The 26,980-nt window shown below is 44.3% G+C and overlaps 1 protein-coding gene and 1 long non-coding RNA gene across 2 annotated transcripts in view; both read right to left on the bottom strand.

Annotated features, from left to right (window-relative positions):
- ATP10D (ATPase phospholipid transporting 10D (putative)) overlaps window positions 1-26,980 on the bottom strand; it is an 80,379-nt gene that overhangs the window by 9,562 nt on the left and 43,837 nt on the right. Inside the window, exons 11-20 of the mRNA XM_028507781.2 lie at window positions 22,002-22,190; window positions 19,656-20,265; window positions 18,928-19,034; window positions 17,992-18,118; window positions 16,226-16,410; window positions 11,730-12,036; window positions 8,578-8,654; window positions 7,438-7,563; window positions 4,686-4,886; window positions 1,039-1,119 (exon numbers count right to left, since the gene is read on the bottom strand). Of these exons, the coding sequence (XP_028363582.1) occupies window positions 1,039-1,119; window positions 4,686-4,886; window positions 7,438-7,563; window positions 8,578-8,654; window positions 11,730-12,036; window positions 16,226-16,410; window positions 17,992-18,118; window positions 18,928-19,034; window positions 19,656-20,265; window positions 22,002-22,190 (2,010 nt within the window). The remainder of the gene's footprint in view (window positions 1-1,038; window positions 1,120-4,685; window positions 4,887-7,437; window positions 7,564-8,577; window positions 8,655-11,729; window positions 12,037-16,225; window positions 16,411-17,991; window positions 18,119-18,927; window positions 19,035-19,655; window positions 20,266-22,001; window positions 22,191-26,980) is intronic.
- LOC118499408 lies at window positions 12,043-14,162 on the bottom strand. The gene is made up of 3 exons (XR_004901885.1): window positions 13,345-14,162; window positions 12,819-12,824; window positions 12,043-12,317 (listed from the first exon to the last, which is right to left on the bottom strand). It is a non-coding gene; the product is annotated as an uncharacterized LOC118499408 (long non-coding RNA).

Genomic DNA, 26,980 nt, shown 5'->3' with positions numbered 1-26,980 from the left:
AACTTTTCAGTTGGAATTTCTGTTTATTCTGAATCATAATTCATCTTCCTGGGAACTTTTACTCATACCTCGAGCTCTTGAAGGTGCAGAGAAGTATCAAATATGTTCCATCCAACAGAGCTGCACACCTCCGAAACAGCTACCATGGCCAAGCTGAGTTCCTATCTCTGCTAGGTAAATGTCTTCTTCTCCTCTACGTTTATGTTATCAGCTCCTTAAATTATTCCCTACAGAGCTCAATTTTCTGATCTTTTAAAATTCTAGTCATTCTTTTCTGAATATACCTTAGATTGTCTTATCTGTATTTCTCTCGAAAGGCAGTAAATCCAGGATATTCTAGCTGGAAAAAAGTCAAGTCATGTATTTGAATAAAGAACTAAAGAATAGAAATTGTTAACTTCAAGACTATCATCTTTCTCATTTTCCATGCTGTCCTTTAGCTAACACGACCTGTGATCAAACTCATGCTTGTCCCAGGGATGGGTGTGGGCGGACGGGCAGCTGTGTCATGCTGTTTTGTGCTTGGTGTTGGCCCGAATGTTTAAATTAACATTGACACATTTTTTGCTTAGTCACATTTCCTCCATTCTTTATCTGTAAAATAGGTTTTTAAGTTTTGAGGAGAATACTTTTAAGAGTTTAAATTTAATACTTTTAATGTCACCCTGCCCTGGTAGAATTAGCCCAGCACTTACTAATAACAGATTTCACATTCTGACTTTGCCTCTCTGATTTTGGCTCATCTAATTATATTGCTGGACTTCCAGTTTTATTTAAATCACTGACAAAAATTATTAAGCAGTACCTGACCAAAAGAGGCCTAAGAGGACTCAACTAGGCACTTCTTTCCAAATTTAATCCATTGTCTAACATATATTTTTGGGAGGAGGGAATATAATTTAGTCAGTTACTAATCAACTTGACTATATGAGCAATCCGTCCTAACATATCCATTCTATATGATAACACCAGCTACAAAGTACAAAGAAACATCACCAATTCATTAATAGCAAATCCTCTGGGTGAACAAGGACTCACATAGTAAGGCACAAAGAAGCAGACCAGGCTCTGATAAAAGGCATCCAACAAGGTGATCCAGAAGGTGAGGGGTAAGTATGCCTGAAAATGAAGCAGATGATAGGGAGGGTGAAAGATCAATATGGGTCAAGCAGAGTCAAGGAACAATATAAGCCAGTACCTCTCTTTGCTTGTCTGGAAGGAAACTCTCTTCCTTCATCTTTCACTCTCAGCACAGGCGGGATTTGTAAACAGTGGTGGATGAGTGCGGAGTGATACTGAACGAGGTAAGTTCACAGCTGAAAAATATCCCTGAAGGAACTCCTTTTACTTGTGTTGCTTTAATCATTGGATCAAACCTAAATGTACCTCCAATGGGGAGATCACTACTAACTTTCCATTTCCTGTTGATCAGAAAATAACTGTTCCAAAGACGCCTCCAACTTCACCTACTTCCCTCTGTCTCTTCACTCTAATTCACCACCAACGCCATGAATGACTGAATGGCCCCCTAATTGGCCTCTTTGCTTCCTCTCCCACCCTATTCCAACCTTCCCATAGCAGCTGGATTTTTTTTTAAAAACTGTAAGTCAGGTCATACTACCTCCCTAAATAATGAGGTGACCTCTTCCTATTCCTGCAATCACCTCCCTCTGCATTTCCGGTACAATCTAAGTTCCCTCCCGTGGCCTTCAAGGTCCTGCACGACCTGCCCACTGGAGCCCCACTCACCAGGTGACCCCTACAATTCTTACCCTCATTCACCGTGGTCCCACAACACAAAGTTCATTTTACTCCTCAGACATGCCAAATCCATTGTTTTCTTGAGTATTCGCCTGTGCTGTTTTCTCTGCCAGAAATTCTGCGCCCCGGACGTCCCACATGACCGGTTTTTCCCTGTTCACATCCTAGCTCAAATATCACTTCCTCACAGAGGCGGTGCCGGACCAGTCTAAAGGTGACACCCACTTAATCATTTACTGCCATGGCACCCTCAGAAGTCTCTCATCACCATCAAACATCATCTTGGTTGCCTAATGATTTTGAGTACTTGGCACATAGCAGGTACTCAACAAATATTTGGCAGATTAATAAACTCTTATGTAACTTTTCATGTGTTAAACTGCATTGTACTGAAAGCTTACACGAAGAAGCAGACAGATCAAGGAAGACACTGGTCAGTCACAAGGGACTGAACAGTTTCCAAACATAAGCCAACTCTGACTGAATAGCACTGTGTGTGCAGAAGGATTCTGAGGCTGCATTCAGACCCAGTGGGGAGGATAGTGTGTTATGGTTTGTTAGAGATGTCTACCGTGGACAAAAATGGCATCACATATCCCTTGGTCTTCTCTTTTCTTAACATGTTCTATGCAGTCAATAACCTTTTATCAATAGCCACGTGCTGGGAATCTGCCTATTACCATGTATTATAAAACTGGCCAGCTCGACCGAAATGTGAGCAAAGGATGGATAATAGGAAACAATGACCTCAACTCTTCCCAGGATAAGGACCATACAATCTTCAGCTTATATGCATGGGCTTTCAAAACACCAGCCATAAACATTCTGAAGGGCCCTCCTTCACCCCTCTTTCTCCAATGGACTTGGAATTTACCTTAGGCCTGGGGTGTAGGACACCCTTCATCAATATCAACCATCTGAGTATATTCCTGCATCCTGGCCTTGAACTTTAAGTCAGACTGGACTTCTTTAGGAAAACCCCTTGTTGTTATTTGATTTGACTGGATTAGATCATTAACAGACTATTAAGATTTCTTCTCCCCTGAAAGCTGAATGTGTGACGTCTCCTCTGTGTTGGCTTCTCCACAGAGCCCAAGGACATTAAATTTCTCTCCAGTCTGGAAAGGCAGATCAAGCTGGAATAAAGTTGGACTAACGAAAATAAACATATCATTTTAAATTTGGGGTTTCCTCAAATTTCTGGTTAATTATAGCGGTTAAAATATATCAATATTGGGAGCTAGAACTTTTACATGTATTACCTTACTTAATCCGCACACCATCTCTATAACGTAAAAAAACTAAAGGACAGGTAAGTTAAATAACTACAAAGGTCACACACCACAGAAACAGAGTTTAAACTCAGGGTACATGTAACCCATGATTTCTAACATGTGCTGATCTATGTCACTGTTTTAAGAACAGCAACGGAAGCCCAACACACAGGTGTCATCGGTGGGTCTCAGTACTGACTGTCCACTGCTTCTACAGGAAACCCTTCTTCCCAACCCTGTCCATGTGGTTCGGACCTAACAGGAATGGTGTATGTCCCAGGCCTGGTCCATGGGAAAACATTCTTTCCAGCCGCAGGGATAAACACAGGAAAAGGCATGAGACTCCCCCTTGGCCAGTGAGTTATAACGGTAAATGAGGACATTTACAGTTGCATTAAGAGTAACAGTTTCTGTCACCATTCTACCTGGATTCTGTAGCTATTTGAGCCAATTAATCCCCCTTTCTCATTAAGGCAATTTGAGCTGGTTTGTTGTCATTTGCAACTGATACAGTCTTGACTAACTGCATCCTCTTTTCAAGACTAGAATATCTGACTAGACTGACCTCTCAACACTGTTCACATCTAAGTGTCTTTTAGTCTACTGGTCTACCTCAGGTGTTGTGATCTTGACAATGCACTTGTGAGAACACTTTGGATCTCTGGTACCGAATACCATGTTGTGTTGGGGCAGGGTGAGAGAGGGAGGGACTCAAGGACTGAAGATAGCATCAGTGTTCTTTCTGCAGCAAAGTGTTAACTGTAGACACCCTGGGCTCAGGGGCCTGGGCTCACCTGCACCATACACCAGCTCTGGGACTCGGCCAGGTTACTTAAGGTGCCTCCCTGTGCCTGACTTTCCTCATCTACAATGTGCATAATGAGAGCATCTATCTTGCACTTAAAACAGTGAATGGCATGCAGAAGGCACTACATAAATGCTCATAAGTACAATATTGTCAGTTACTATTGATTTTGTAAACAATGAATTAGAAAGAAGAGTTTTGTGACAGCTAACTCAATTGGCAATGACAATAAGGGCAGTGAGAGATGGGTGGAAAGCGGGGAACAGCTGTAAGTGATATGTCACTAGACCAACAGGACTAGAAGATCAGTAAAGTGGGGGTAGGGCCATTACGGTCACTCTCCTGCTGTGCATGGCAGGAGAACCTGGAGGATTTCACTGGATCTGGAGCCAGACTGAGAAGCGTTCTGGCATGGACTCTGCCATTTTCTATGGCATTTTCAGAAAAATTACTTAACCTTTAGAGGTTCAGATTCTTCATCTTAGAGAGAGAACAATGCCAGGTTCTCTCAGAGTATTTTGTGAGGTAAATGAGACACAGATGTTTAGTAGTGTGCACAATAAAAGGCAGAGTGGAGTTTACTAAATACTAGATATTATTAGCTGTAAGGTCTAAACACTCGATTTGTTCTCGTAGGAGTACTTAAGGTCTTTTATAATTTTACCTGTGTTCATCTCAGAAGTGAATAACAATATCAGTCATGTTTTAGTAGAGATCTTCGGACAATTCAAATAGTTTTAAGCAGTTCTGTAGGTATCTCAGTACTGGAGCTGGGCTCACTGACAAATGCCCGGGCTCGGACGACGGACGGGTATCGGTCTCAACAGCTCTGCTCTGGCACCTACCTCTGATTCCTGCCCGCTCTTGTAAAGTTCAGGCAGTTGCAGGAGGGTCTCTGCAGACACATCTTTCTCCAAAACGCCATAAATGACGGGAGGGGCAGAAGTGAAGAGGAGGTTGAAGAAGATCAAAACCCAATAGTCAGTCATGGATGTTCCTGAAAACCCACAAAAGAACTGGTACCAGAAAAGGAGGTTCACATAGGCCTAGGAACACAAAGAGGAACATTTGCATCTTAGAGACAGCAATGCACGCTGGGACCACACATCCGCACGCTGCCACTTTGAACTGCGTGATCTCAACCTCAGTGCAGTTTCCTTACTTACAGAATGGAAGACTGCATCTTACCACACAGTTTTATTTTTTTTGAGGGGGGGCATGATTTATTAAATTAGACACACACACCACTTTTGGTGCTGGCACTATTGTAAGAGCTTTACAGAAAGTTCATTTAATCATCGTAACAACTTGGGAATTAATTATTCTTGTTCCCATCATACAGATGAAGAAACTGAGGCACAGAGAGAAACTGGCCCAAAATTACGTGGCTAAAAGCGGCAGAGGCAGTTTCTAACTTCAGACATTTTGGCTGGAGATGAGGAGAACCTAGTCAGTGCCTGATATGCAGCAGACATACAACACCTGTTCATTCTCTTGCTTTTTGGGTTCACAATTATTTTAGTGATGAAACACAATGATACCAACAGGGGGGCAGCCATCCCAGTTTGCTTGGGAGTGAGGCGTTTCCTAGGATATGTGAATTTCACTGCCAAAGCCAAGACAGCCCCAGGCAAAGCAGGTCAGTTGGTCACGCTGGAGACTGGGAACTATACTCTGCATAGTTTCCTCCCACATTTTGTCTCAGACAAACTAAGTCCATGGAAGCAAAAGCTCTGTGCCCTAAAGCAACGCATGCCAGAGGAAAGGGCACCCGGACTTGCAAGCAATCTTGTTTCAAGGCCTGGGGTACTCCCTCTTGATGGTTTATCTTTAGGCCATTTTCCTAACCTCTCTGAAGTAGGTTTCCTTGTCTGGAAAATAAGAATTATACTACCTCAGGGCTTAGTATCGAGATCAGGTTAGAAAGTGCTCATGACCTCTAAAGTGGCTTCCAAATATTAAAATGCTGTTACCATCAGCATCGCAGACACACTGGGACACCTTAGGACAGGGGCCACAACCCTGAGAACAGAGTTTCTCAGTCTGCGGTCCATGGGTGTGCAAAATGCCCCGCTCCTAAACAGGCATTCACTTCGGGTCCACGTGGTCTGGGACACTGTTCTGGGAGTGAATCCACAGTCCTCATCTCTATCGAAAGGTTGTTCAAGACCGAGGAACTCCAGTGGCCCTGGTGGCTGCCCTCCTCCCCATAGTGCATCAAGCACCCTTGGGCCAGGCAGGTAAGAGAAAGAACTGGGAGGGAGTCGGGGTGAAGGGCCAGCGAGGAGGCCCTATGGAGGAGAAAGATCACATGGCCCTTGCTCCCTGGTGCTATGCTCTCTGCTGGAAACACTCCCTCTCGCCAGGAGCAGGCGGCATCTCTTTCTAAAATTAGTGTTTCTCGACCCTTGGGTTTAATCTTCTGAGAAGGTAGAAAAATGTAAAGGCATTATAAAAACAAACAAACAAAGCCAGGGAGAGTAGCTTCTCTTCAAAAGTCATTGACCACTAAATCCTGGAATTTTACATGGGAAATCCCAACTTTCCCCAGGATCACACACACACTCAGAGACATTATACATTTCAAGAATTTTCATAAAGTATCAAGGTTTTATTAAACTTTGACTAAATGCACCAATTCTCATTAGTAAAGTACGGCGACCTTTCTAAAAAACTCATTGTGCTTGAGGGAAAAAAGATGCGCCTGCCGACAGACAGACACACACACCCAAATCACACACATGATATCCAAAATATGACTCACTAAAGTGACTTTTCCCTAAACGTGGCCCTTCAGTGGAGTGATGTAAATCTATGTTCACTACTAACACATGCTGCATCTGGAATTTAAAGACTAAGTATAAACTTGGTCTATAAGACATGACATATTTACATCACCACCCCACCCAGAAGGGAGTTCAGTGAAGCAATCTAAGATCAACATGATTTTTTAAAAAAGAAACTGAAATTTAAGTGGCATGCCAAAGATTAGAAGCCAGAACATCTAATCAAATTTTGCCCTTTTAGGAACTGCATCGTCAAAATAAAGTTTCTTAATCACTAGGTGACTACCAAGCACAAACACACTTCAGAGGCTTGCCAGAGCATCCCTGCATTGTGAACGCCAGCCGGCCACAGGCCAAGGCGTCACACTGGGTTTTCACCTGCATCTTCAACGTAACACAAGGGGCATCAATGTGGGGACAGCAGATATTTTTGGTATCTCCTGTAAAATGGAAGCAAACCCTTTTACTCTTTTCTGACAGGCAATATTAAACATTTCATAGTCCCACTTGTCACAGCCTTTATAGGGAAGGTCAAAAATTAGATTTTAAATGAATCAGGCAGGCCTTAATTGAATTTAAATGCACAGGGAATAGGACCTGCTAGCAGATGGACAAGCTCAGCAATTTGCTGTCAGCGGCTGAAACATAGCACATTCCCAGATTCTTTCTGCTAAGACAGCAGGGGTGCTCCTCCTGGCTGCCCCCAACGCATCAGTGAGGGAAGACAGCTTAGTGCAGGGCACTTGCTTTTCATCCCGTAGGCACACAGGATTGAAAGGTGGGAAGGGGTAAGTTCTCTGGAGCTACATACCACATTCTTGTAGAAAAAGTAGAGAATCATGTTGGAAAGTCGTGTATAACACCAGTGCCCGTGGACAAGCAGGAGCTTGCTGAGATGTCTGAACTGAGAAACGGCGAAGTCACTGGCCATCACAGCCTGAGGAGGCAATGAAACGAGAGCGCCACCCTGAGCGATCAAACGTGTCACAGCACTCGCAGCGAGGCGACCTGACCATCACCAGGCGGATTCATCAAATACGTGGTTTAAACACTACACGCAGACCAAAAAAAACCCAAAACCCGCAAATACAAACAAACAAAAAACTCCATAAAAACAAAAACCCTTACAGAAGCCTTCACAACGGGTTGCTTGAGGCTCCTACTCAGTTTTCCAAAGTGGTCAAATGAAACAAGACTTCTCTCTGGTCACTACTTATGATGTAATTTCAACAAGTGCACCTTCCCTAGAAAGTAGATCCCTTAGCAAGGATGGCGTGTGTTCACTTCTCTTCAATGAGGGGAGTATGAAAATTGCAGTCATGATTTTATGTAACTTTGTATAATGTGCCAGGTGAAGAGATCCTTGAATTTCTAATCTTTTGTACAGAGGTCATAATTTACAATTCTTGGGAAACCTAAGTCTCACATCCCACCTTCCTCTGACAGCATGTGCTCCATAGACAGAAGGCAATCTTTTGAATAAGCGTCTATCTGAATGCTGTGCCCAAACACTATTGGGCACCCTCGTACCCGTGCGTGTGTGCAAACAGGACTCACCCACCACCCTTGTTCTCTCATCTTCTCCTGTCTCTCTCTCTCTTCATGATCTCTGGGTCTTTTATTCAAATCCTTAGAAGCTTTTCTCAGTTGCAAAAGTGACAACGTTAACTCAGGGCATCTATCTATCTATCTATCTATCTATCTATAGTTTGATCTAGATTAGTTACATTTTGCATCTGAACAAGTGAACCAGAGAACTAAAATTACCCAGGAAAATATCTTAATACTTATCCAGTAAATAATCAACAAATAAATGGAAAAAAATTTATTTGTCTCCCATTCCTGGGCTAAGCACACAGACTCTATTAACACAACAGATTTTACCACAGAGATTGTTGCCTTGGATGGGCAGGTCAAGTTCATGGAATTTGGGTGCATCGCATCCACTCACCTGCATGCCTTCTTGACCAGAGATCCCTATCCCAATGTCTGCCACTTGTATCATGCTGACGTCATTGGCACCATCACCTTTATGGGACAGAAGAAAAGGGGAGAAGCATATGAGGAGTAAAGAGATGATGAAAACATTGCAAATCAATACTGGTCACTCAAGCAAACACACACATTCTTCAAAGTTTATCTCACATCTTCGGGCTGCCTGGGAGCCAGGGAAGCAGAAGTTGAATGTGGCATCCCACCACCGTCAGGATGAATTCCACATTCAGGACACCCGCACAATGCTTCATGCCATGGTGCCTTTCTGGGCCGATCTCCCCTTTCTCCACGCCACCCAGGCTGCTCTCCGTTTTCTAGACACAACCTGCGTCTTCCAGCCACTGCACATGTGGCTCCACTATTCCTATAACACTGTCCTCATCGCCACCAGCCCGGGATTTCAACTGTTCTTGCTCTCAGCTCAGATGGCACTTCCTCTGGGAGATCCTTCTCATATTCCCTTTAGATCAGATGCCCCTTCCTTAGGCTCCACCCCCACCCCTCCATGTACACTCTCCTACCCTTCATGTGATATTATGCTTGCTATAGATTTCTTGGTCTCTCCAGCACACTGGAAGCCTCTTAAGAGGAGCTGTTATATTCTGTTGGTGATGAATATTTGTTGCTTCCAAATGTCCACCAACCATTCACTTGGTTTCTGGGAATAGTGTGTTGATTTTCCTTGGGGACTCTGAGTCCATGCGGTCTGTGAAGGCAAACTCTCACCCCCAGGTTTAGGGTGGACAACTGACCCAATCCTGGACAATTAGCATCATCTGTTAATTGGCCTCGGTGATCGGTTCAGATACAGGCACATGCCTCAGCTTAACTGATACAATCGACAGGTCCAGGGGTTCTAGCCTCAGGAGTATCTGGATCCAGCGGCTTGACCAATTCATTCATTGATAATGTTCATTCAGGGAAATGGTTGAACAAAATTCCACCCTAATCCTGATACTTTACTCCAAAAACTTAAAAAGAGGTGCTGTCTTTTCACTCAGGCTGGTATAATAGGATAGGATGCAAACCTGGGAATTTTTGGTGGCTCCATCAGCACCTTGAGGGGAGGAGCCACCTTGGACTGAGAACAATCCAGGTGAAAGCAGAAGCTGGAAGACATGGCTGAGTCCTCCCTTGCTCAGCTCTAAACATCGGGGCGCCTCAGAGCTCAAACTCACACTACCACTTTTTCCCATGTATGCTGATGGTTGGTGATCTCATCTACTATCAAGGCTGTAAATATCATCACTGGACTTATGATTCCCAATTTTATACTTCTAGCCTCTGCATCCAGCTGCACACCTGACATCACTGCTTAGACATCCGATGGATTTTTCAAACGTAACGTGTAAAACCCAACTCCTGACTCTATCTCAGTACATGGCAGCTCTTTCCTCTCCATCCTTCAAGACAAAACCGTGTTGTCCCCCTTACTTCCTGCTATCATCCAGCATATCAAATTCATCAGCAAATGTCACCACTGTTTCCTCGGACCATGTCCATTACATGACCCTGTCCCACCACCTCCTCCACCTCCATCTGGGCGCAGGCCACCATCATCTCTTGCCTCCATTATTCCAACAGCCTCTCAGCTGGTCTCCTTGCTCACGTCTTTGTCCCCCAACAGTTATTCTTAACACAGCAGACATGTGATCCTTTTAAACTTAAGGTAGATCATGTCCTTCCCTTCCTCGAAGTCCTCCAGTGACTCACCATCTCTTCATATAAAAGCCAAAAATTTATAACGGCCTCCAAGAACCTACATGGTCTGGCCCCTGCCACCTCTCTGTCCTTGACTAACGTGCAGAAAATGCTTCCCTTCCTTCAACCCGCTTTGGCCTCAAACACACCAAGCATGGACCATGACCTTCGCCTTTGCCGTCTCCTCCGGCAGGGGTGTTCTCCCCCACAGGTCTCACAGGTCTCGCTCATCATTTCCTTCAAGTCTTCCTTCTCACACAGGCTTACCAGCGCGATATTCCAAGTAGCAGCCCCTGCTCGCTCCCCTAATGTTCTACATCTACAGGCTCTGCTTTATTTTTCAGTAGTATTTGTCACTATCTGACCTTACACGTTTATGCTTAAGAAAAGGTGCTTTGTCAGTTGCACATAACTTTTACTCCATTGCCTAGAAAAATGCCTGGCACACTGACGGCACTCCGTAACTATCTGTTCTACAGATGAACCAATGAATTGTTCATGCCCCTGAACTAAGCTTTTCTGAAGGTAGACCCCTTAGAGTGTTCAGTTCTATGAGTCAGTACATTACCTTCAAGCCAGTAGATTTGGGGTTTGAACATGTAGTCCAGAGCGTCTTGACTATTATACGAAGGGGGACCCCCCAAAACCCTGGAATTTACCTATAAAAATTGTGTATTTATTCTTATGTGTTTAAACTTCAGTCACCTTCAAAGTATTCTCTATTTGATGCAATATACCTATTGAGACATTTTTCCCACTGCTCAGTTTTTTTAACGTGCTGATGTTGATGCTTTTTAGTGCTTCTGCCATTTTTTGTTTCACTTTTTCCACATTTGCAATATGTTTCCCTTTTAGGATGTTTTTCATCAGGGGAAACAAAAAAATAGTCACTTGGGGTGAGACTGGGTGAAGGGAGGGTGGGGCACAGGGGTCCTGCTGTTTTGGTCAAAAACCACTGAACACTCAGTGCAGTGTGAGCAGGCGGGCTTATAAATCACCCTTCATGAAATCGGCAAGCACGCTGAAAGAGTCTTCAAAAAAATTCACTGAGTCCGTACACAGCCTCTCACAACCGGCTGGCACACCAATACACACGGGCTCCTAGCACACTCACCTAGCAAGGGAAGCCTGTACTACAAGGGGCGCACCCTCCAGAAAATAATTCTTTGGAGTCCCCCTCGTATTGTCACATCCCTACCACCTGGTTCATAGAAGGTAGTCAAATAGGTGATGGAGGGAAACAGGAATGGAGTGGGAGGATGGAGAGGAAGAAGGAAGAGAAAGCGGAGGGAAAGCACAGCCAACCAGAGGGTAAAAGGAAATACAGAAGGAAGAACAGGCAGATGGACCAGTGTCTGGTGTGGCATGAAAGTGAGAAGCACAGGGCTGAGCGTCACGCCCACTCACCAATGGCCAGGGTCATCACCCCGAGATGGCTGCGTACCAATTTCACCACCTCGCTTTTCTGCAGGGGGGTGGCTCGGCAGCAGACCACAGCTTGACAGCAAGCAGTCAGCTCCAGGAACTGCTTCTGCAGACTTTCCTGCAGGGCAAACTCCAGGGCCTTCCCAGTGATGACGAGGCCAGCCCGCAGCCCTGAGTCCCGGCGGGCAGAAGACTGGTGTGAGCCCTCGCTTAATGAGGCTTGCCCTGGGGAGGCTGTGTTCTTCTGAAGTTCTTTCAAAATTGTGCCCATCAGCATCTCACAGGCATCCTTGAAACAAGAGGGGAAGACAGTTAGCACTGGGGCTCCTTGGAGGCCACATGGAGCTAAATTTGTCATTGTCATTCTTTAGCAATTGCTGCATCAAGGGAACCCTAGGTAGGGAATGACGGGTTGCTTTTGGAGGTCTGACAGTTCTTCCTCTAAGACCGCTGCATGTACATGGGGAGGGGCTAAAAGGATGGCGACATCTACAGCTAGGAAATAGTTACAGAACTTCTTTATTTGTGCATTTTGCCTTCTCAAACAGTGACTCTCAAGAGCCTTGTGGTCTTCTTCTGCCAGTTCCAAGTTGCTTGACTTTAGGCAAGTGATGTAACCTCAAGGTTCCCATCTGAGAAAATGCAAATGCTGTTTACATTGTGACGTTCACTTACCCCTTCTGCCGGAAGGGGTAAGTGAAGTCATGCCCACAAAGTGTCAGGTGTGGCACATGGCAGAATCCAGATCAGTAATTATTGTTTTTATATGCTTTTTGATTTACTGTATTCATTCATTCATTCATTCAGTATTTATAGAGGAACTACTCTATATTAGAAAACATTCTAGGTGCTGGGACTATGCCAACAAAACCCAAATCCCTGCCCTCATGGTGTGTATGTTCTGGTTGGGATGTTCTTTGTGGTGCTCATCACGTTTGGTGGGTGTGCACCCTCCACCTGCCTCATCCCACACTAGTTGGGAAGTTCTTTTGGTTTACTTTTGAAGTCTTCATAATGCCTAACAGAGGGCCACACCAGGCACTCGATAAATATGCATTGAATGAATTCTACTCAAGACTAACAATGAAATTATCCAGAAATTGTGTCAAATGACCACTAAGGGCAGAGCCCAGCGAAATCCAGGAGCAGTGCACTTACATTCACACGCTGAGCCTGAAACAATTTATTCATGAAAAGGCCCCTCACTGAGAGGCCATTTTTACTTTCATTTCAAATGCTGTTTTATGGAGTGTTTCTCAACTCACAAGGAAATAAGATGGGAAGGAGAGAAGTAGGAATGGATATGTAGGCATGATGCAACAGAGCCTTAATAATGGCACACACTACGAACAGGAGATTCAAGTTAAAAAGTGACGTATCTGGCGACCTTTACCTCTCTAGCAAACCTGACCCCGACACTACAGATACTGCGTTGCAGCCCTCACAAGTGCACGGAGCACGGAATGCAGTCTGCATGGATGCCCTCCAAAGACTGGTGCACATTTTCTGTAGTTTTACGATTCTGGATTGATTATACAGATGCTCATATCCTCTTGTCTGCACACATGAAGTGTTTAGTTTCAAAAATTAATTACACTTTCATTTCAGCAGTACGTATGTGCCTACCACACATGGAGCTGGTCTTCGCTACTTGTGGGATTTGCGACTTCACCTACAAGCAATACTCATGGTGCTTCCGTAGCCATCTGTGGACGTGGACAGAGTGACAGAAAGTGCAAGTCCTGAGTCTGTCTAGAGGGAACTGAACAAGGTGATGCTCTGCCTTCATATGCCAGCCACCAAACTGTACACAAGTGTCCTTCTCATCATCTGTTCAGTGACACATCATTTGCATATTTTGTGGGTTTTTTGTGGGTGATTTCACCACTTAAAAGGGTCTCCACGTATAGGTGCTGTCTAGTGTTAATGAAGCTTCAGTCAGGCATGAGCTACAGTGCTGTTCCATGTTAATAAACCAAATATGTGTGTGTGTGTAATGTCTCTTTCAGTGGAGACACACATGAAACAAGGTTACGTGCTGACTGGTTGGCAAATAAGTTGTCAAGGGAGGCTCATGGGAACCTAATCCTGTATTTCCCCTAGAGGTAATGGGTCACTATTGGCTAACTCAGTGTTTGTGACAACTTTATAGAACTTAACTCAATGAATAATGAAAATCAACTGTATATGAATGTGTGTAGATATAGATTATCTCACGTAATTTAGAAAACATATTCGACAACGAACCAGTTGTAGGTGCTTAGGCAAACCATCAAACCTTTGGGAGGCTCAGGCTACAAAATGAGAATGCTGTAATTTTATCTGCTCTGTTATGATCGTCAAATGAGATCATGTATGAAGTAGCCTTTTATAAAGTCTAATAGACAGGAAAATAAAAAGTTACTATGTCAGAAAATTTTAAATAAAATTATAAAAATAAAACTTAAAAACCAAATGATGAATCCTGAAAGGCCCTTTATATATCATTGAGCAGTCAATAATCTAGGAAATAATTATATTAAAACAAAAAAGCAAAAAAAAAACTTTCATGAGAGTGGGAACTTTGTACCGTTTGTAAGTGGCTACATTTACTATAATCCAATTTACAGGTTTAGGAACAAAAGCTGATGGGAAGTCGTAAAGATGAGGCACTACACTAGACACGAGCATACATCCCATCAGTTGCCAGGGGCCCACTGAGAATGGCACAGGAGCCATCCATTCCCTAAATGACCAACGGGGCTCTTGTGATCTTCCACGCCTTCGACTCGCAGCATCTCCTGAGGGGCACAGAGTGAGCAAAAGAGGAAATAACACCAGTGACTGAGCTGCCGCTACATGCCTGGCATTTAATATGCATGGACTTAAGTCACCCTAAAACTGAATTAAGTTCACTGTGTGCTGTTTAGTTATTCTACCAGTGTGACATTCACATAAGTTAAATAGCTATTGATAGCAAAAAACAAAACTGAAACAAAAACAAACAACAACACAAAAAACCCCCCAAACTTTTGTATTTAGAACGGTCCACAGTTGGTACATTGTAACCTTACAAAGACTGTTTGACTTGGTAGTGTTAAATATTTTCATCATAAATTGTGTATTTACAAATAAATCTCACAACCCTAAACATTCTACTGCTTACAAAGTCAAAATCAAACACCAAAAATTGATTACTTTTCCTTGTAAATGTGCATTGAACCCCTTGCATCTGCCAGGGAAACCATTCAACAATTTACATGTTCTCATTTAACGTTTACAACCACCTTAGGAAAGAGAGGCATTACTGTCACATTACAGGTAAGGAAAAAGGCTCAGGAAGGTAACTCCCCAAGGTCACTTACCTGGCCACTAGCAGGCCAAGCAACTGAACCTGGGCCTTACCAGCCTTAGCGCACAGCCAATTTTGTGATTGAAATGACTAAGCATTTTCCAGAGCTCAGCCCCTGGCTGGTACGGGAGCTGGCTGCAGGCTGTGGTTATGCATCCCTGGGCCACTGCCAACTGCCAGAGAGAACCTGCTCTGTGTTAAAGGAGGAAACGCTTCCTTCCTCAAGCAGTGCGATCCAGCTGGGTGTTGACCGAGGCTCAATCTTAAAGACACCACTAACCACGCACAGCAGCCTGTGAGGAAGGCCCGAGAGGTGACCCAGATGAGAAGCTCTGCGGGGGGACAGGAGGGGCAGGCTGCCACAGCAGGATGGGTGTCAGTGATTGAGTACGGCTAGTGAGGAAGGAGTGAGGAAGGAGTGAGGAAGGCTTTCCAAGCTAATTAAACAATATGCGTAAATCTCAGAATATCACTACACCAGGAATCTTCTGGAAAAAAATAATAAAACCCTTGTTTACTGATTAGAATGTCTGTCAGATATTGGGTGGGGTGGGAACACTGAGAAATAATGGCTGGGTCCAAACCTCTAAGTTCTTTCACCTCAAAAAAAAAAAAAAGTTTTTCCTTTCTCTTAAATCTTCAAACTTTTAAAATTCTTAGGAACACTATCTAAGAATTACCACTAGGGGGTATGCTTACCTCAAGAGTCTATTTTTAGAATTACCAGCAAAATAATATTCATCTGATTCCAATAGAAATCATCTCTTCTCAACTTGGAAGGGGGGTGTATTCTTATCCCAGAGCCTGATGTAGTTTATCACTATGGGCTACGTCTTGTGAGATCCCTGGCAGCCCACCCAATGTGGAGGAGGAAAATACACACATATGCAAATAAATAAATAAATACTCTTTCTTTTAATGCCTTTATTCAGCAATGATTCCCCTGAATCACGCTGATGCATCACCGAGCCTTTAGAAGAACTGGGATACCCTCCCCCAGGCATGAGCTAGGCTGCTGGAGAGAACAAAGAACTGTCAAGGAGCTCACGGTGACTGGTTTTTCTTTCTCCTTATAAATCATCAAAATCACAAATGCTCCTCTGGCTCTGGAAAAACAAAAAGACTGGGGCAACCTCACGGCACGTACTTTACTTTGGGTGTCGAGGACGAAGAGCTTGTCGTCCGGCTCCAGCAGTTTGCACGCGTGCGCGATGTTGATGGCCGTCTCCTGCTTGTCCCCCGTCAGCATCCAGATCTTGATGCCGGCTGCGTGAAGGGCTTCGATGGACTCGGGGACGCCCTCCTGCAGACGGTCTTCAATGCCCGTAGCACCTGCAGATGGACCAAGGTGCAACAGGGCTTGTGAGAAACGACAGCCAGCCAAAGCTTCCCTGGGCTACACTGAACCGTACCTGTCAGCCAACCCGATCTTGCTCTAGTAACTTCCAGGGATCCAGAGGAAGTGTGAAGGCCCAGACCAAAATCATATTCAAAGTCGTGTTTTCAGAAGGAAGCCTTAGGAGTCAACAAGTTTATAAAACTTACTTGTTCTCCTTTTGGCTAGCTTCCTTTTCTGTAAATTGAGGGGGATTGTTTCAGTTACTTATGCAACCTTGCTCTACAATTTTATAATTCTGTGATACTGCCAAGGGTAAGGGCAGAATTTTAAAGAATGCTCTTGTCAGTAAGATATAATATCTCTTTCCAATGCTCTTCCATAGTATAAGCCTATAGTTCTCTTTTCTGAAATGAGGACAGGGCAGTTTTGGAATTCAAAAGTTTTGCAGATTTTAAAAAGGTAATATGGTGAATATATCGTATCTTGTAGTACCTGGTAACCTAGCATATGAATATTTCTGCAGCAAACCATACAAGTACTCACACTAATTAGGATAATAAAGACTTATAAATAGTCTTATCCAATCAGGCTTGATTTGGCTGCCCAGTGAGTTCCGGCCCTCAGCCCACAGAGCATTTTAGAGTTTGGGATTTCAGTTGAGGAAATGTGTGTCCAGAGTACTTACACCATCACTGAGAAATGGCCTAGCCCTGGGCATCTTTATTCTATTGGCAGATGCTAAGCGAGACCATTGCTTTTCTCTGAACCAGAGGAATGGGGCTCAGAGGATGGCTAATTGGTGTGTTAGTGCTTATTCCAAAAACTAAATCTCCGGACTTTAAGGCAATGGTTCTCAACTTTGGCTGCCTCTTAGAATTACTCGGGGAGCTTTTACAAATTCAAATGTCCAGGCCACCCAACCCAGCAACTGAATCAGAATTCCTGGGAACAGGATGTAGGCAGCAGTGTTTTTTAAAAAGTGCTCAGAAGATTTCAAGACGCAGCTCAATCTAACCCAAGAGTTGTGCAACCTTTACTTGAAATAAGGAAGCAAGAGAAGTTGGAGAATTGCATTTCACTAGTCTAGCTGCAGGTGCAGGGTGAGAAACACGGGCCCCGGAGCCAGGCAGACCGGGTTTCTTCCCAGCCTCGCCAGCCGCCAGCGTGTGACTTCAAACAAGTCAGGGGGCTGCTCTGTGCCCCAGATTTGTTGCGCAGATCGATAAAGACAGCACACACTACGACATAACGTACCCAATACCTGGCAAGAGACCTTAGCTTGCTTCTCTTGAACCAGGACATGTATTGTGCTTTGGACTCCATGCTAAGTTGTGTTGGGTTTTTAAATGACCATCGGACGGACAGCTGCCCTGACCCCACTACAAATGGAGTCCAGTTCCCTGGTGGGTGGGAAGGGAACGGAAAGGACTAGAAGGGAGGCAGAGATGAGATTGGACAGGGTGGGCAGAACCACACACATCAGATGCAAGTGGGCAAATGACTGATGAATATCTTAGAAATGTCAACTGTTTTTCAAAATTCTGCATTCAGCGAATACAACATAGTCTACCTACCAAGTAAGGTTAGTCTGTTTTCCAACTTCATGGCAGATTCAAGTAGTAATTCTTCCCTGTTGTCAATGCTGGTTTCAGCTAAAAAGTGATTCCTCAGCCACTCTGCATATTCAGTGTCACTCATGACCTACGGGGGAATTGAAAAAGGAGCTATGAGGCCGACCACAGGATGATTTTGCCAGGACTAACTCCTGCAGAAATGATCACGCCATCTACTTACTTCAGGTACCCTTCCTCTCCCTGGGCACACTCATGCCAAGCCCATATCCTCAGCACCTGCTCATATGCTTCCCGAATTCTGTGATCAGCCTAGTGTGACACGGATGATGGCTGGACCCTGTAGCTCAGTGTCTCTGGGGAATTCTAGGCACCATATATGAGGAAACTGGGTTAATCTATTTGACTAAATCAGAGAGTGGGCAGTTAGGAGAAGTCTCCCCTTACTTAAGTTCAGGGTAATCCTAATGGTACAGCTGAAAAACTGGTATCAAGATTGTTCAGTCTGAGGTACTACGAAGTCAGCAGCCTCTCTGATGTCTGTTGATGGGTGGTGGATGGGGTCAGTTATTTGTAAAGGTAAAAAGAGAGAAGGGACCACCATTAGCGAAGCTAAAAGGTCTGCTTCCAAACAAAAATTGAGGTGAATTCCTTGCAGAGGAACAAGTGATACATTTTCCTTTGTCTTCGGGTTGCCACAGAGGGAGACAGCTACATTTAAGTTCTTGTAAAGCAGCTGCAGCAGAGGGGGGTGGGGTGAGGCACTTTGTATCTATTCGGACTTAGTGGTAAGAATGGAGAGTTCAGATCCAAAGAAACCCTCTGCCTTTTCGGTGAAATGCCCCTGCCCCTGCTAAAAACGCAGCCCAGCAGATGTCAGGTGCTTTTCAACCGAATTACCTGGCAGGCAAGAGTGCGCACTGTGCTAAGCGGCCTCACCTTCTTTGCGATACATAAAGTGCGTAGGCCCCGCCTGGCATAGTCATCCAAGTGCTTCTGGGTTTTCTCCCTTATTAGCATCTGTTGTTTTTCCAGACTGGCTCCATCTGAAATAATTAACAAAACACAGGTGTTCCTACCAGTCTACCACATTACAGGCATATCTGTAAAAATAATAATAGCTTAACCCGCAACAAACAAGAAGCCTTGTAGTTTTGAATCTCAAATGTGCATTTATAAAAGGGGCCCTCAGAATTAATCTTTCCCTTGTTCCCGTCTCCCTGGGGAGAGGAAAATACCAAGAACTTCATACAAACACTGTTCCCACACCTTCAGTAACAATCGCTGTAAAAATGCTATCAGTGGCTCATCAGGCACTCACGGTTTGTTAGGCACTGGGCAGAGGCTGCCCACATATACAGTGTGACATTAAATCTCTGAGGAACCTCTAAACAAGGTAATGTGATCCCCATTTACTGAAGACTCAAGCACAGAAGTCAGGTAACTTTATCAAGATACGGCTAACGACAGAGGCCAGATTTGGGCTGAGGTCTGGGGAGCCGCAAAACGTAGGTGCTTTCTCACCAAAATCCTAGGGAGCTTTCCCTGCTTCACCAAGTGTGAGTGATCCCCACATACCTGCTCGTTTGCCCTCATCAAACCACTGGACGGGGTCTTTCATCTACACACCCTTCATATCACCACCCTCCAGCTCTGGCTGAACCCACCTGGGGAAGCTGCGGAGAGTAGTTCCATGATCACGGAATCAGCCCCCTTCGTGTACACCACGACTTGGTTGGAAAGGGGGTGCCGGACCACCACAGACATTCTCTTTCTTACTGAGTCGAAGGGCAGGATGTGCAGGAGTTGAAATGTTAAGGGTCCCAAAGCAGCAAAGTCCACCATGACCTGCTCTGGTGTCCGGGACTGTAAAGTGCATTGGTAAGCCCTGGCGGCATACACCAGCGCCGCTTCGTCCGGGCTCTCGGCCTCGTAACACAGAGGGGAGGGCGAGGGCTGTCCAGGGAGGGCATCCGCCTGGACACTGGTGATGCCTGCATCACCGTTCTGTTTCTCTGTCTCTGGAAGGCAAGCCGAGCTTCCCGACCCCTGAGGGCCCTCGCCGGCCTGGGAGGCCTCTTCCTCCACGGGGGAGGCCACCTTCACTCGGCTGAAGAGAGAGAGTCTGCTCACGAAGGCACCTGAGGCCCCAGCAGATGGCTCCTTCCCACCGGCAAGAGATGGTGAACTTGATCTTCGGACAGACAATCTCTGGAAAAGGTTTTTAATCTCTTCCAAAGACTTAATGGGCATTCCGCTCAGTGAAGAGAGTCTGGTCTAGGAGAGAATTCGGGAAGGTCTCAATAAGAATACAGTCGAAAGCATCGTAAGACAGCTCTGAAGTCACACTGGGAGAAAATTCGCTACCAAGAGTCGCCATTCCCTGAAATAGAGAGCAGCCAGCTTCATGCTTACCCCTGCCACAGGAAACACTACCAAAAATAAGAAGAGCCATCATGAAAAAGACATGCTCATGCTGGTGGCATTACGATTTTCTTCAACCATTTAGGAAGGAATTAGACAACTGATAGAGGAAGACAATGCTAATATTGCTAGCAGTGCATGTACTTCTTAGCAATTTTTCCTAATGAGCTAATTTAAAATATAGAAAAACCCATAATCTTTATGGTATGCATCCTAGCAATAACAACTTAAAAATTGTAAGCAAATGAACAGTTCAATAATAGCATATTAGATTATGAAGGCCAATTAACTGGATCGTAAAGTCTTCTCATTCAGAAATGCCCAAGGAATTAAAAAATTTTCTTCTAAAGACTTTTAACTTTATGATAGTTTGCGGGACTCACGAGGGTCAATTTTCAAACTTGCTGGCAACTCAGAAAGGAGAAGTGCGGCCCTCTCACGAAGGAGGCTCCTGTGCCCTGCGAGATCACCGACCAGCTCCTTGCCTACTGCCTTTCCCCTGTCACCCTGCAATACCACGAAACTCAGGCTCCTGCCTGCCTGTACAAATTTCATTTTCAGCTACAGAATGTTACATTCTGTCGGGGTAAGGTACCGATATTTCTTAAGCAAAAAACACCAAAAGATGTCTCCTTTGGAAATAGATGTACAGGAGATGTTACATAGAGAGAAAACAGAACATCCAGCCATTTATTTTCTAATTCCATAATCACTCTTTCAGGGACAAGTTTCTAGTTGAAATCTTATAAAAGTACATTTTCTGAACAAGTGAAAGCTTAATTGGAAATAAATTATGTTTATGTGAAAGTTGACAACCTCTGAAGTTACCAAAGGAAAATGATCTGAAGGAAATTCAAGTTTAACTGGGTTGTGCTGCAAACTGAGTTTTAAGTGGAGGTGTGCAAAGGGAGGCAGTGAGACCCCAGAAGTCAGCACAGCAAGTCTTGGATCACCAGTTTCTGAAACAAGTTTTTCTTCTTCATGGAAAATGAATTTTGCACGAATTCCATAAAGTCTACAACTAGATTTTAGAAATCCATCTTTTGTGGGAATTGCAGAGCCTTGCTATATCACAGAGGCAGTGGATTTTACACTGATCCAGTTAAAGCTAACCCAAATGGTACATAAAAAAAGGACTTTATCATTAAACATACTAACAAATCCAATACTGTGTAGGTAGCTTGGTGCAATACATACTACATTGGAGCTCTCAGAAGTCTGAAGTTTCAATTTGGTAAGAGAACTACAACAAAACGAACAGAGCCGCATTCCACCAGACTTGTGATCACCAGCTCCCCTCTGGTGACTGGGCAGGCTGCCTACCCTCAGCTGTAAAACAGGAAACCACAGCAGAGTGATACGGAGCCTAACTCTTGGGATTGTTGGGAGGATTAAATACGTTACCACCAAAAAAATCACTCAGAACATTGTAAGTGCAGAGCACAGATTTAGTGCTGTACTAAGGTTAAAGTGGTATTAGTAGCTGCTGTTATTCTTCTTATCAATCATTATCCACATAACAAGACCACTATGTTTAATTCCCAAGTTCTCTTCCGGAAGGCGGCCCTCATGTGCATCAAGGGCCTTACCTTTCGCCGTGGCTGGTTCGGGGCAGAAACCACGACTGTGTTGCAGATTGCCAACGCGATAAAGAAGTCGACGATGTACGAAGTCTCCGGCGGTGGGTCTGGGTCAGACTCATCAAGTGGGGTGAAGAGCTGAGGTGTAATCTGACTGAATTTGTCCCAAAGCCTGGTGTCTGGTACCACATCTGTTTCCTGGAGATCCAATAAAACAAAGTGTTGTCACAAGTATCTAAAACTGAGAGTTTTACATCTAAATGAGACAAAGCTTTTATAACCAGAATATGTGACGCAGGGAACAGTAGACTTTGCTCTGCTCAAGAAGATTTCATGTACAAGGTATCATGGAAAGTGAGAACAGGGAAAGACAAAAAATGGAAAATTCAGAACATACAGTGTCAGGGGGTCTACCTTGACTATTAACTAAAACTAAACAGGACATGGGAATGACCCCTTTCACCCAAATACAGCTGAATGAGTGTGTTCCTACCCAGTGCCAGAGCTATATATGTAAATTAGTACGTCTAGGATTCTATTTTGGGCATAGATTCATCCAAAAGCAACTGATGAGTACCAGCTCTTGATAAAGAGCATGGCATTATTCACACCATGTTATTTTAACATAATATTTTATGGCTCTGGGCACTACTATTGTTAAAAACCAACATTCCAGAATAAAAATTACAATGAGCAGGCCACCAGATTTAATCAGCATTTCCAAGTAACACTCTACAAGACACTCCCATGGGTTCCTCCAAGAGAGTTCTGATCACCAAAAGTACATGGCAACTCTATTCTGTGCCTTCCTCTTAAAGATTCTTAGTACAAATCGGCTCTAACAAGTTGTGTCATTGAAAAAACGACTCTATTTTGTTTAGCAGAGTACTTCTCTCACTTATTGAGGAGTACTAGTTTTAACAAAGAATGTTGTAGTAGGAATCTGTTTATTATCCAGTAACACAGAGTCCACTGCTTTAGAAATTTTTCAGATGCGTCAAAAGGGACCTCAAATCAAGCTTCCACGAAAACACCACTGTGTCCTAGACGAGTCCTACACACAGTTGGCTGGCAAAGCATGCTGGATATATGAAAGTCAGGAGAAGTGGCTTAGTGAAATAAGGAAAATATGGAGGTGTGTGATATTAGACTTAGAAGACTGTGGCACGTATTTTATGCTCAGGAGTTTGGTGCGAGTTAGCACAGGCTTAGTAAGAAAAGAGTACAGGCTGGAGATCACATGGCTTGGGCTCAGGCCTTAGGCCCCCTGCATACGAGCTCGTGGCCCCAGCTTACTTCACCCCCTCGGCTACATTTCCTTCTTCCACATAATGGTCGCAATAACACCTGCCTCACAATCATGGCTCTGTAATGTAAGGAGATAGTAGGTGGGGTGAGACCAGCATAACAGGAACCCAAGTAATGTAATGTTCCTTTTCTTCCTCAAATGACACACTCAGCTTCAGGCAGGTTGCCGGGCTCACTCCCCCCACCCCCCCCCCCCCCCCCAGTTTTTGTTGTATTTTTTCCACTGCCATTTCTCCCAGTTATATCCCCTTCCACCTCCACTCACCCTCCCCGCCTGCCCCGACCACAATCCCCGCACTGTTATCTGTGCCCATGAGTGCTTTTTCCTTTTTGCTTGATCCCTCCACCCCCAACTCCAGAGCTGTCAGCCTGCTCTCTATGAGTCTGTCTCTATTTTGCTTGTTAGTTCAGTTTATTCATTAGATTCCACATATGAGTAAAAGCATATGGTATTTGTCTTCCTCTCACTGGCTCATTTCCCAAATGTCCATCAGCTGAGTGGGTAAAACAACTATGGCCCATTTCCACAATGGCATACTACCTGGCCATAAAAATTTTCTATAAGAAGAAAATTTTACCCTTTTCAACAGCCTGGAAGGACCTGGAGAACACTATGCTAAGTGAAGCAGTGGGTTTTAAAGGTCCAAGTTATCTGCCCCTACAAAACAATCTTACATTTCTATTCAAACAAGTCTCCATCTGCTGTCCTGGGGTATGTGACTTAGCAAAATTTGAATCTTGTTGCAGTCTGATAGAGCTCATAGGCACTTGTAATCTGGTGGCTGTTCATTAATAAGTTGTCCACATGTCCTCCTGAGGCTCAGACACAGTGACACTGAGCTGACCTCTGGGCTACGCAGGCCCTCAGTACTCGGAGAACAGTCTTTTCCTCAAAGTCAGTAGGAGAGAGTGGTACAGTCTGAGGGACTTCTCACTCGATGCTTAGCCAACCCAGCGATGCCTGTGCAGCTTGCTGCATGGTATTTACCGAGGCCCATGGTGACGCTGTCATCCAGGGCTTGTGAGACTTCACAGGTTGGAGCGATATTGCCAGAGGCAGTCTTCTCAGAACGTTAATATTAAGCACCTCCCACCCCCAAAGAAAACCAAAGAGTTCCACGCTGAAATAAGTTGAGAAATGATTAAATTCAATAGGTTTGTTTACTGAAGCACTTCTTTCTCAGAGAGCTTACTGGGTCCTGGAAAGCTCCAAGAAGAGGCTAGCTTGAGCAGGCTTCTCAAACTGTATCTTAGAGACGTCTGGTCTATGGGACAGGTTTGGGATTGAGTGAGAGACCTCAGAAGTTAATACTGATTTCACTGTGCCAGCGATCTCCACACTGACTGATGACATAAAGGCCTCGGCATTCTGAAGTCACCTCAGACTAATGAAAGGTCTGTAACTTATGTCTTTGGACAAATGCTACCTGATGGAAGTCAATCTAACACATCATTTGGGGACTGTGATGACCGTGTGACCACTCTCATGCCCATGTGGTGACTATGGGAACAGAAGTGACATCAGAGCTGGGCACAGCTGGGTGCTGGTGAGCCGTGCTGTGTTTATGAAAGGAGCCGTCAAAGTAAATGTGAAAAAACACAGAAACTCAGGACCACAAAAGACCCAAAAAGCATCATAAAACAATGTATAAAAGAAGACCCCAGAAGAACACTTAAGGAAAGATCCATGTCAAAGTGAAGGAGCATTCTTCCACTTTTGTTGGTCTCCGTAAAATAAGTCAGTCCCTAGTGACTAAGACATGTAGTTGCTGAGTGGAGGAGAAAGGACAGTTATCACACATAATTCTGATTTATAAGACTGTACCTACAGACACTTTTCCTAAGATCCAAGTCTTGCTCACTGAGACCCTGTATTACAAAATTGACTTTTGTTCTTGTTTTCTGTGATGGACAGTTCCTGCGTTCTCTGCACATCTGTTGCTTAGAGAATCAGGCCCACACCATCTTGCTGTAAAAGGTTCCATGCACAGGTACTTCTCTCCCCATGGAGTTTGTGAGTTCCTTTAAAGGAAGGACCGTATTGTGTTGACCTTTGGATCCCAACCCAGTACCTGGCACATGGATAGACAAGAAGAGTTTACCGTCACCCATCACTATCAAACATTTGCTGCTTTTACATTCATAAAGAAGGGGGCAGATAAACAGACTAAAAAAGATGTTACTCTAGAAAACAAATACATACACCCCTGCCACTTGACCTCTCAGATAGACATTTTTTAAATGCAGAGAAAATTTACATTTCTAATTAGACAATACAGAGCACAACGTGGATAGCTTCCCGTAATTAAATAAAGCCTTATCTGATTTCATGGTGGGAGTCCAACATCTTTGTCCTGGTCTTTTATAATATCTACTTCAAATGTTAGATTCCCCCATGGTTCATATTATGCCTTCCTACCAGGCTGCAAATTTCATATTCAGGTTACTTTCTTTTTTTCTTTTTTCCCTCCCCATCTAAGTCCAAATTACACAAGCAAACACTAGCTAAGATTCCTCTTTGCCCTCTAAAAATGTTTGCTGACAATTTTCGGTGCCTTAATATATGCTGAATGTTAAGCTTGTTTTAAAACTGAGCATGACACAAATCTACTTTAATTGTTTTTGCAAAACCTAAAACATCCCTGGTTTAATAACAGACCCAGCTACCCTACGCAGGAGGTAAGAGTTGATCAAGCAGCTCTAATGCTGAGCCCTACTCCTCCCCTAGTTCCATCTCTATCCAAGGCTTTACTTTCACTTTCCACTGCCACCGCCACGCACTTCTGGGACCTCCAGCTCCACCTCGACAACTTTGGTTTAAGTATGGACACCAATGCCTTCCTCTGGCTCCCTCAGATTCCTCAGATTCCTCAATACCAGAGACCGGAAGGAAAAAAGACAAAGGCAACCACTATACACTAACCATTCCTCCTCCACACTATGTTCTTTGTTCCTGTGGTTCTGGGCCTTTGCACGCACCACACGCTGTCTGCCCCCAGGGCCTGTCCTCCCCTTTCTACTCTGGAATCCCTTACTCACTAGTTTAATTCCAAGTCAAGTTTTACCTCTTTCGTGCAGCCCTTCTTGTCCCCTCCCGACCCCTCAAGAGTTGATCATTCTTTTCTTTGTGGCCTCACCATACTTTGTATTAGCAAGTACTACTGCACCATGAATACAGGATTACATTTATTCACATGTCTGCCTTGTCTACTTAGAACAAAACTGGAGGTTAGATGCATGTCTTACTCATTTTCAACCCCAGCGTCTAGCATTATGTCATCGTCTTCCATTAATCCATTAATTAAGTCACTCATCCCATAAATACTTATTGCTGATCTGCAGTGTCAGGCATGCTTCAAGGAAAGAGGGGCGTATAGGATGGACGGGATCCTGGCTTCCAGGGAACTCACACTCTAGTTGGGGGAGAGAGTGGATGCAAAACACTAACCTAGACGCAGGTAAGTAAGATGTTTCTAGACTGGGACAGAGAGGTGGGGGAAGGAAAGTGTTTGGATTGGGAGGTAGGGAAGGTTGACCGAGGAGGTCACATGTAGCTGAGACTTCCATGACAGGAAGGAGACAGCCATACAAAGATCTAAGAGAACAGCCATCCAGGTAGAATGAACTGCACGGTTGTGGAACGAAAACTCTAGAGGATTAAAGAAGCATGAAACAATGGC

This window comes from Phyllostomus discolor, chromosome 1 (assembly GCF_004126475.2).
Source record: "Phyllostomus discolor isolate MPI-MPIP mPhyDis1 chromosome 1, mPhyDis1.pri.v3, whole genome shotgun sequence".
In the NCBI taxonomy this organism is placed as follows: Eukaryota; Metazoa; Chordata; class Mammalia; order Chiroptera; family Phyllostomidae; genus Phyllostomus; species Phyllostomus discolor.
Note: the sequence above shows the minus strand (reverse complement) of the source record. Positions and strands in the feature narration are given on the sequence as shown.